This window comes from Desmodus rotundus, chromosome 3 (genome assembly GCF_022682495.2).
Source record: "Desmodus rotundus isolate HL8 chromosome 3, HLdesRot8A.1, whole genome shotgun sequence".
In the NCBI taxonomy this organism is placed as follows: Eukaryota; Metazoa; Chordata; class Mammalia; order Chiroptera; family Phyllostomidae; genus Desmodus; species Desmodus rotundus.
In genome coordinates this window covers 31,318,159-31,327,991 of record NC_071389.1, presented here as the reverse complement: position 1 = coordinate 31,327,991, position 9,833 = coordinate 31,318,159, and the positions used below count along the sequence as shown (strand labels likewise).

General features: G+C 58.2%; 1 protein-coding gene across 1 annotated transcript; it reads right to left on the bottom strand.

Moving 5' to 3' along the window:
- Nucleotides 1–3,735: 3,735 nt before the first annotated feature.
- FOXD2 (forkhead box D2) lies at nucleotides 3,736–6,381 on the bottom strand. The gene has a single exon (XM_053920623.1). It carries the CDS (start codon nucleotides 6,291–6,293, stop codon nucleotides 4,788–4,790), a length of 1,506 nt encoding a protein of 501 aa, XP_053776598.1. The 5' UTR covers nucleotides 6,294–6,381; the 3' UTR covers nucleotides 3,736–4,787.
- Between the last annotated feature and the right edge of the window lie 3,452 nt (nucleotides 6,382–9,833).

The window sequence follows — 9,833 nt, the reverse complement described above, 5'->3', positions numbered from 1 at the left end:
AGACATCTCAGAGCACCAGTCCCCGGGACAACTGCGAGCTGGGTCTCGTCGCTCTGGACGGTTCTTCCGGACACATCTCTAGATCCCAGCCTGTCCAACCTTTTGAACCACGTATCCGAGTAATTTAGGCACAAACCCAAACTCTCCTTGCTTCTCTTTGGCCAGATGAGCAGGGTTTGAATTAAATCCTGAATCCGGTCCGTAAAGACCCTGTGCAACCTGCCTCCTCCCATCGCCCCCTAAGCTCAAAATCCTACGAGGCACGGTCCACACTCAAAATCTTTTCTCCCTTTCTTCTGCAAGGTCCCTCGTTGAAACAGCGTCGGCGCCTTTATTCGCCTGACCCGATGCGGAGGAAAACCGGCCCGATCAGTCATTGTCTGGCCCGCGACCGCCCCCACCACGGCCGCAATCAGTGTCACAAAACGCCCCTTTCAACAGATTCCAAACCCTCTTCACCCGGGCTCACCGCGCCTTCAACTTCATTAAGTGAGCGCTGCGGCGGCGCTGGAGGAGGCGAAGTTTAAATAAACCCGAGAGGAAAAGGCGGAGGGGTGGGCTGGGGAGAGTTGCTAGTTGAAGGGGAGAGAGTGAAGTATTTTTGAAAAGAGGAAAAAAGTCATCAGGGGGAAAGCGCTTTGTAACCACGAAGACGCGCCTGCTGTGGCGAGAACAAATTGGATATGGAGGGGAAGTGTCCTCCCTCAGCTCAGCTCGCGCTCCTGGGTGGTCCGGGGTGCCCCAAGAGAAAGAAAGGTGGGGAAGAATCGGCGGAGAAAAGAATTAACCACTTTAATTGCGCTGCAAGAGAGAAGTGGGCAGGAGAGGCTCGCCGATGTGCCTTGATCACCCAAACCAAATATCCTTCAGTAAAATAAAATAAAATAACTGCCTTTAGCCGTAGCTGGAAGAATATCAAAGTTTGAGAATCAAAGCTGTTCTCAGCCATAGAAAGTAAATCTGCAAGATTGGGGAAATTGTGCCCGGAAAGACTCCCTCCCCTTCCTGCGGCCTGGGGCCTCCCGGCGGCGGATGAAAAGGAATGAAATTGAACGAAATTGAACGAAATGAAGTGAAATTGACCAGTGAAATTCGCCAATTTTCTTCCCCTTTAAACTGCCCGCTCTCGGTAGCACTCTGCGAACCCCAAGCCAATTTCTTAGCATTTCTTTTCTCACTTCGAGAGATGAAGGTGTGCCCTGGATATTTTCGTATTATTGTCACCGATTGTTGGGGCCTGGGGGGGCAGAGGCCCGGCTATCTTCCACCCAGACAGTGGGGGAACCCACAGCAGCCGCTGGAGATGGGATGGCCTGTTTCTCCTCCCCCCCAAGGCTACCCTCCTAAGTAAGCCGCCTCACACTGAACATCCAAACCTGTGCACCCACAGGGTGAGAGGGAGCCACTTACAACGCCCCGCTGGTCTGGAAGGGATGGGGAGCCAGAGGACTCTCTACCAGAAAAATCTGAAGTTCCCTCAGTGCCCCTCCCTACAGTCCAGGTCCCAGATAGGTCTTTGCCAGTTCCTAATTAATAAGTTCCTGGCCCACACAACCTAAAGGGGTCCCAAATTCCAAACACCTTCCCTCTCCCCTGCCTTCAGCATGCAAATCTCCCAACAATTCTTTTTCTGATGTTTTTCAAAACCTGTTGGGCATCGGTGGCTTCTTTCTGGACCCCAGTCCTCAGCCATAATTATATCTGGCCTATAACTGGCCTTCTTCACGGTGGGGGGGGGGGACGACTTAGGTCTGGGTCTGAAATCCCAAGCTCCCTAGAAGCCCCTGAAAGGGGGTGTCTCACTCCTCCCCAGCCCTCTCATTTCTACGTTTTCCTGATATGGAAGCACCCTCTGCTGATGCACACATAAACACCAAGCAATACACTCAGAAAAACTCACAGACGCTTTCACAAAGACAAATTGAGGAATCCGGAAGGATTTGCTGCTTCTCCTGCAAGTAGCAGTTGTGGAAGTATCTCATGTACCCATCATCAGATGTGAATTCTGACTGGCTTAATTTTCTCTGTTCTAAAGAGGAAAAACCAATTGATAAGATTTTTACTCAAACCTCTAACTTAATATCTGGGGGTGATACATTTGTGGTAGATGAGATTATGTGAGCCACAAAATGTTTTATTGCGGGCAAACAAATGGTCCCGTTCAACCTTCCTCAAGTGAAAAGAAATGGAGGCAAACTCAACAAAGTCAGTCAACCAAGCGGTGAGCCAGAGACCACAAACCCAGTATCAACAGACATTCCCTCTTTTCAGCATTGAATGTAGCCTTACGTCTCTTGGATTGTTTGATAAAATCATGGCCCTCAGTATTCGTCCTCCTTCCATTTCTCAGTCCCTCAAGAAGATGGAGAAGAGGGCACCTCACCTCTGGCAGAAGCGCTGATTTTACCACAGGGGCCTGGAACCTTGTCTCTCCACTGGGGAAGGGGCTGAGAGACCTAGAAGTCCCAACTACTCTCCCTCAACCCCATGCAGTCTTCCCGCCCTGTTCTGACCCTCTTATTAAAGGGCACTCTGTCACCTTCCTCCTCCTTCTTTCCTACTGTTGCTAATGCCTGGGAATCTGGTTAAAGAAACCTGTATGGCTTCTCCCTGCCTGCCCCTCTCAAGTTCTCTACATCTGTCTTCTTCCTTCTGTCACTTGTCTCCCAATCATTGCCCTCTGCATGCGTCTGTTTTCTGTGAAGGCTGAACTCCCTCTTCTGCACCTCCATATCACTCCTTCTCTCCTATGACCTCAGTTGAAGGTACAGAGAAAAGAGCTACAAAGTAACCATCTTTGTTTCACCCAAAGCATCTCCTCAAACCCAGGGTGCTTGCAAGTCTGGAGGCCGGGAGTTCCAGGCACAGGCATCAAGCTGGAAGGCTCAAACAGCTTATGGAAGACACTAGCCAGTCCAATGACTTTGCCCTCAAGCAATAGGACGGCTCAGGGGTTGGGGTGGTTTTCCCTAACAGAGTAGGACTACACTGACTCTCTCCTTTAGCACATAGCACACCTCAGACTGGAAAAGAGTGGGGCTTCATAGTCCCCAGTTCAAGCCTTTTATGCCGACTGTTCCCTTGGGGGTGGTGGCGCGGAGATCAATGAAGACTCTACAGTGGCAACAGAAATCTCTCTCCTTTTAGGAACACAGGAAGAGACAGTGACAGAATCACAAAGAGACACACATACAAATTAAAACACAGATACCTGAAATACATCTCACCCCCCACCAAAAGGACAACAAGGCACAGATACGTGAGGACCCAGAAAAACACCAATCACAAGCTCCATAAAAGCCCCCTGTGCATAGGAGCACACTGAAAATGCATCAAGAGACACGGACACTCAGATGGCACTTAATCAGTGCAGTGTCCATGGGCACTCAGCACCCAGATCTGCCCAGCCCATGCTTAAGTCTGAACTTGAAGGAGATGAGACTCCCCAGGTGCCTTTGAAACAAAACCTCTCTGCAGAACCCCAGGCAGAAACCTTCCTGGACCAGAGTGAAAATGAAAGTGCTGGACGGGTCACAGGCCTCCCAGAGTTCTGAACAGCAAGGGCCAACGCCATAGTTTTCCCCTATACCAAATAAGCCCATGCCCTCCTCTGCCTGCCTGGGCTGCCCAGGGCCCTTCCTCAGTCCACCTCTGCCCAGAAGCTGGGGGCCTTCCGGGAGAGCCCCGACTAGGTAAAAACGGGAGTGCAGGCAAGCAGACAGAGCTGGTGACTGCTGGAGTTCACATACATTTATTCAATTGACACCAATGAGGACTAGGGGAAGACAGGTTTTTCTTTTCTTCCACACAAACCATCAGATAATTTCACAGAACCTCCCCACGGTGGAGAATTCTAAATCAATGCACACCCAGTGGACAGAGAACGCAGATAGCAGCCCGCTGTACAGATATTTACACATAATTACAGGACCCCCTGCCACAGGATGTGCCCTGGCCCACCCCACCCCCACCTCTCCAGTCCCTGCCCCGGTCCCTCCTCTCCCACCCCAAACTCATTGCCTTAGCTACAATAAATATCTCGGGGCCTGGGGCAGAGCAGAACGCTGACAGGGCTGCTGGCCCTGGTTGGCTGGACCCAGCCGGCCACGGGAAAGAGGAAAAGTTCCTTCAAAAGCACCCCAACACAAAAGAGGAAGGATGTTTCCCAGCGGAGTGGAATCCAGAGTTTCCGCAGGGATTGCGGAAGCCCCTCATTTCACCTCTCGGTTCAGCTTCACCTGTGTAGACACAGCTTTAGGCTTCAGAGAGAACGAACTTCCTTGGAGAAAGGCAAGGGGGGGGGGGGAGTTGAATTTTTCTTTTAAGCACGAAGCAGGTAATAGGTGTCTTTAAATTATAATATTGGCTAGGCAGGGCCTCAAAGTCGGGGAAGAAGTGGAGGAGAGAGAGAGAAAGACCTCTCTGCGCAGTCGGTGTTTCTGGCAGGATCCGCAGGGCCTGGGAGGGCACCGGGGAAAGCATTCTTCCCGGGCTGCCAGAAGCGCAGAGGCTCGGAAATGCGAAGACTTCCCCCTTCCCCTCTTACTGCTCAAACTGGAATGGGATCATGGCTTGCGCCCTCGTCGCGCAGACCCGGGCCTCTCCCTGAGCGCTGGAGCCCGCTTCGTCCCAACAATCGCCGAGATTCTGAGCGTGGAGCCAAGTCACGCGCAGGCCCAAGGTCTGGAGACTCTTCATAAATAGACTCCCTGAGTTCCGCTGGGACGGCAGGAGCTCTCGGGAGAGGCTGAGGAGTACGGGCCTAAGTGGCCCTGAGCCCGACGCGGTCAGAAGTGGCAGCCACTTAGACCAGCAACTTTGCCGGCAAACGGGGGCCCTGAGGACAGGAGGGAGTCCCCGGGGTGCGAGAGCCGGATGTGGCTGGCCACTGGAGCCAGAGCCGGGGCAGTCAGCATGGCCAAGACTTGGGCTTGACCCCCAGGACCCGCCGCCGCCGCCGCGAACGGCGATCCCGGCGAGCCCTCGCCTCCGCCCGGGGGTGCCGCCCCGCCGCCACCGTGGCCCATGATGTGGTCTATAGAGAAGGAAGGCCTCTGCCCGGCCCCGGCACCCCCAGCGCCCGCACCACCTCCCGCGTCTGTCTTGAGGCCCTGGCGCAGGAGTGCGGTGGACAGGCCGGCCGCCGTGCCAGCCGCGGGAGGGCTCAGTGACGCGGGGTAGAAGGCTTTGGCGCAGCCCAGCTCTGCGCCCAGGAAGGCGGGCAGGCCTGCGGGGCCCGAGCCCGGGCCCGACCCCGTGCCAGGGGCAGGCGCAGGGGCCGGAGCCGAGGCCGCGCCCGCGAACACGGAGGCCGTCGGAGGTCCTGGTGGAGGCGCAGCGGCACGACCTGGGGGGACCGACAACTGGCAAGGCGCGGCAGCGGCGGCGGCGGCGGCGAAAGCGAAGGCGTGCGGGTGTGGATGCGGGTGTGGGGCCGGGCCCGGAGGGGGGGCGCCGTAGGCGGGGAGCGCCAACCCGTAGCTGTAGCCGTAGGCGCCGTAAGCGGCGAAGCCGGGCAGGAAGGCTCCGGGGTCCCCCGCCGCCGCAGCCCCGCCGCGCAACAGCAGCTCCGGGTGAGGGTGCGTGTGTGGGTGCGGCGGCGGCAGAGGCTGCCGCTTGAAGCGCTTGCGGCGCCGCAGGAAGCTGCCGTTGTCGAACATGTCGGCGGACTCCGGGTCCAGCGTCCAGTAGTTGCCCTTGCCCGGGTTGCCCGGCTCGCGGGGGATCTTGACGAAGCAGTCGTTGAGTGAGAGGTTGTGGCGGATGCTGTTCTGCCAGGCGGGGAACTTCTCCCGGTAGTAGGGGAAGCGGCCGCTGATGAACTCGCAGATCTCGCTCAGCGTCAGGCGCTTCTTGGGGCTCTGCAGGATGGCCATGGTGATGAGCGCGATGTACGAGTAGGGCGGCTTCACCAGCGGGCTCCGCGTCGCCGCGCCCCCCGACGGCGGTCCGGGTCCGGGCCCCGTCGCGCCCCGGGCCGCCGCCGCGCCTGGCCCAGGGCTTCCCGCTGCGGCCGCCGCCCCCCGGGGCGCTAGAGCGCGGGGCTCGCCGTCCGAGCAGCCGCCCGACTCCTCTTCCTCCGCTGCGTCCGCCTCGGCTTCCTCCGAGGGCGGCTCCGGGCCGTGCGGGAGCACGTCCCGCGGGACCCGGGGCCCGGCGCGGGCCAGGAGTTCCCCCCCACCGCTGCCGCCGCCGCCGCCGCCCACCACGTCTATGTCTGCGTCCGCCTCGGACAGAGCGGCCGGGGAGCTCTCGGAGGACATGATCTCGCAGCAGCAGCTGCCCAGGGTCATGGTGCCGCCGCCACCACCGCCGTTCTCGGCTCCGCTCCGGCCGCGGCTCCGGCTCCGCCGCGCTGCCTCTGGGGCGAGTGTGTTTTGCGCGCGGGCGGGGAAGGGGCGGGGGACTGAGGCGGGTCGGGAGGGGTTCCCCCGGCTCCGCAGCGCCCCCTCGTGGCCCAACTCGGCCGCTCTCGCCGCGCGGTGAGCACCCGACTGGCTGCTCTCTCCGCTGCCCCGGGAGCCCGAGCCGGGGCCTGCCCCCGGAAGGAGCCGAGGCCTCCTCTCACCCTGACCAGTCTCGGGCCCCGGGCCCCCCGGGATGTGGGGAGGGGAGGGTCGGGGAATTCGTCCCTCCCGCCTAGCGGCTGCCTAAGCGGAAGAGCGCGAGCCCGGGGCGGAGCTCCCAGGGTGGGGCGGGGCGGGAGGCGGCGGGCGGAGTGGCTCCGAGGAGGGGCCCGGCGGGAACAAACAACCGCGGCAGCAGGAGCTCGGCTCCGCCGGGAGGCGGGTCCTCCTCCTCCCCGCAGACCCCACAAGTGCTCGGTTCCCAGGAGCCGCTGCCTGCAGTGGGCTCAGCCCCTGTAAGTTTAAGGTTCACACGGGCGCCAACCAGAGTTGGGAGAAGTAGCGACAGCCCCCACCCCATCGTCTATCCGCACTGCAGCGCCGGGCCACCGAAGTCGACATGCAGTTGAAGTGCGAAGCGGGGCTGAGACTCCGGGACAAACGCCGCGGGAGCGGAGCCCGCCAGATCCTGAGCGGCTTCCGGCCCAAGGGGAGACGTACTTGAGTAATCGCGAGGAGCAAACTTGGAGCTCTCAACCTCGGGCCTCGGAGAGGTGAGAGATTCCGACTGCTCCCCTCTCTCTCCCACAAGGCTTGGACCCGGTCGCCATCCCCCTTGCCCCGTCGCTGGACTCCAGACGCGAGAGTGTGCGCTGGGGACCCGGGGACTGCGCCGCCTGCCCGTCACTCCCGCCCCGAAGCTTCTGCGCGGCGCCCGCATTCTGCGAGAGCGGTCCGGCCCATCGCTCCGAGTTTGCCTGCACTCAGACCCTTTTCTGTCTCAGTATCTCTGTCTCAGGCTCTGTGATTCTGCGTCTTTCTCGCGCTCGGTGAATCCTAGTCTCCGTTTCCTGTGAAAACCCTGCATTTGCATGAATGTCTGTTAGTGGGTCTAGGAATCCCTCGTTCTGTTTTTCTCTCTTCCCCACGTCCTGACGTACTGAAGGGCTGCCCCCCAACTTTCTGGCCGGACTCGTAAGCTCTACAGAGGGACAGCAGGACTCCCACGGAGACCTCCCCCAGCAATCCTGTCTGCAGCCCCGGGCCATTGTTGCCTTCATCTCTCAGAATCCTGAGCGCACAGGTTGGTCCTGTGCCCTTGCACCGCTGCCGGGCTCCCTTCCACCTCAGTGGGCCTCTTTCTCCGCTGGTCTCTCTCCTGGAACCCAGCAACGGGCAGCACCCTCTCAGACTGGGCGCGTCTCAACCTCTGGGGGGTGAAAGCGGAGATGGGCAATGGAGGTGGGCAAGAGCTGAGCGGAGGGACCGGCTGCTGCCCCGACAGCGCCGCGCAGTGGCCGAAGCTCCGACATGCGAGGCCTGAGACCCAGCTGCCAGTTCCACTGGCACAACGCTACATGACAGTCAGCGGGTTACTTCCCTTCCCAGCCTCAGTTTCCTTCTTTGAGAAGTAGTTAAGAGTAGGGAGCCAGCCTGGAGTCAGGCTTCTAGAGTCCCAATCCTGTACTTATCGTCTCCGCCACCTTGGATAAGTTTCAACTTTTTGTACCTGTTTCTTCCTCTGTAGAAATGAGATGAAAAATACCTTGATCGTGACTAATAGGCAGTAGTAACAAAATCATTCTGGGCTAATTTTGAAGAGGGTATTGCGAACACTATAAAGACTCTTGGAGGGAAAGAAAGGAGTTGGAGGTGGTGTAGTCTCCTACCTGATCTCAAGCCTTGGTCCAGCCCCCTGACTGGGTGGGTTACCACTGCCGTCTCCTCTCTGTGCTGAAGTAGGTCCCCTGTAGAGAAGCGCTGGGAGGAGAGTGGGAGGGAATTTGCAGCTCCTGCCGGCTGTATCTTAGCAGGGCCATGTGAGGGTGGAGTAATTCCCCCCTTCATCTAAGAGCAGCCTTCAATGTAGGGAATAATTTAGTGTGAATCTAACTCTTCAATTCCACAGGCAGGACGACAGAGTCCCCAAGGGGGGGAAAGACTCCTCTAGGCTCCTCCAACAATTCAGACCAGAGCTGGGTGCAACCATTGCCACAGAATCCTCAAGCTAGAGTTCTCCATCCTCCTGAGTCAAAGAAGGGTGGAAGGCAGGTCTGACGGCTCCTGTCCTGTGAGAACACCTCCTCAGGGCTTCTCTCTGGGACCTCAGACCAAGGAGATCCACCTAGTGTGCTGGGCCTGTGTAAACACTACTCTTGGGGAAAAGAGAAGAGGCCCAGTCCTGAAGCCACAGACAGGAAATTGGGCAGGGACTGGTGGTCCCGGAATCAGAATTTCCTAGGTGATAGGGATGGAGCAGAGTAGGCGGTATGGAGGGGAAGCTTTGGAAAGAAGTTTCTTTCATGAGTCCAGATAAACTCACATACCTAGGGTTGCTAGATATAGCAAATTAGTTTTATCTGGCAACCCTGCACACACCCCCAACTTGATCAGTCTCTCTCACATCACAGACACCCTACACGGTCTACCATGCACCAACTCCAGCCTAGCTCAGCTCTGCTAGTGCCTAAAGGGAGAGAAAAACAAGACCAGCCCTATCCCATTCCACCTCACCTTCTAAATGTCTTCCTTTCTAAACTGGCAAATGTAAATAAGTAGCTTCCTTCCTTGCCAGAGCTTTCCTGGTTCCCCATGCTCCAGCCCCCTGGCCAGCTTCAGGGAAGACTGGCTGAGGCGTTTGCTCCAGATATTCTGCTTCTAATGCTACAGGCAGAGCTCTACACAGCCGCTGCAGTTGCAGGCCCCTGCCTCTCTGCCTGGCCCTGCTTCTCACCAACTGCTGGGAGACTCAGGTTGGGGAACTGGGACAGAGGACCCCAGCCCCAGTTCTGCAAAGTGTGAGTGGCACATGATCTTCAACCACACACACTTTTACAGGAGTGGAAATCAGGGAGGCCCAGGAGATCATTTGATTTGCCAGGCTTCTGTGGGGGTGGGGGAGGGGGCAGTTGCGTGGGACCCAGGTGTCTGGACTCCCAGCCCAGACCTGATCTGTTTATCCAAATGCCTGCCTAGTCCCTGACCGGGCTCCACTCTTGCCTGAGGAGGGGTGTTTTGGGGAGCTTCTCATCCTTCCCAAGATTCTGAGCCCATCTGTTTTGAATAATGCCAGGAGTAAGTGCACTGGGGGCTGGAAGAAGGGCCATCGGGGCATTAGGGAGTCCTTCAGTTTCTGCCCTTCTCCCGTGGCTCCAGCCTTTCCCGCCTCTGTGACCCCTGCCTCCGCCTCCGCCCCCGCCCCCCGCCGCGAAAACCTAGGCCTTTTCCAAAAGTTTGGGCTCCAGCACCCACGGCTACTGCCTCCAA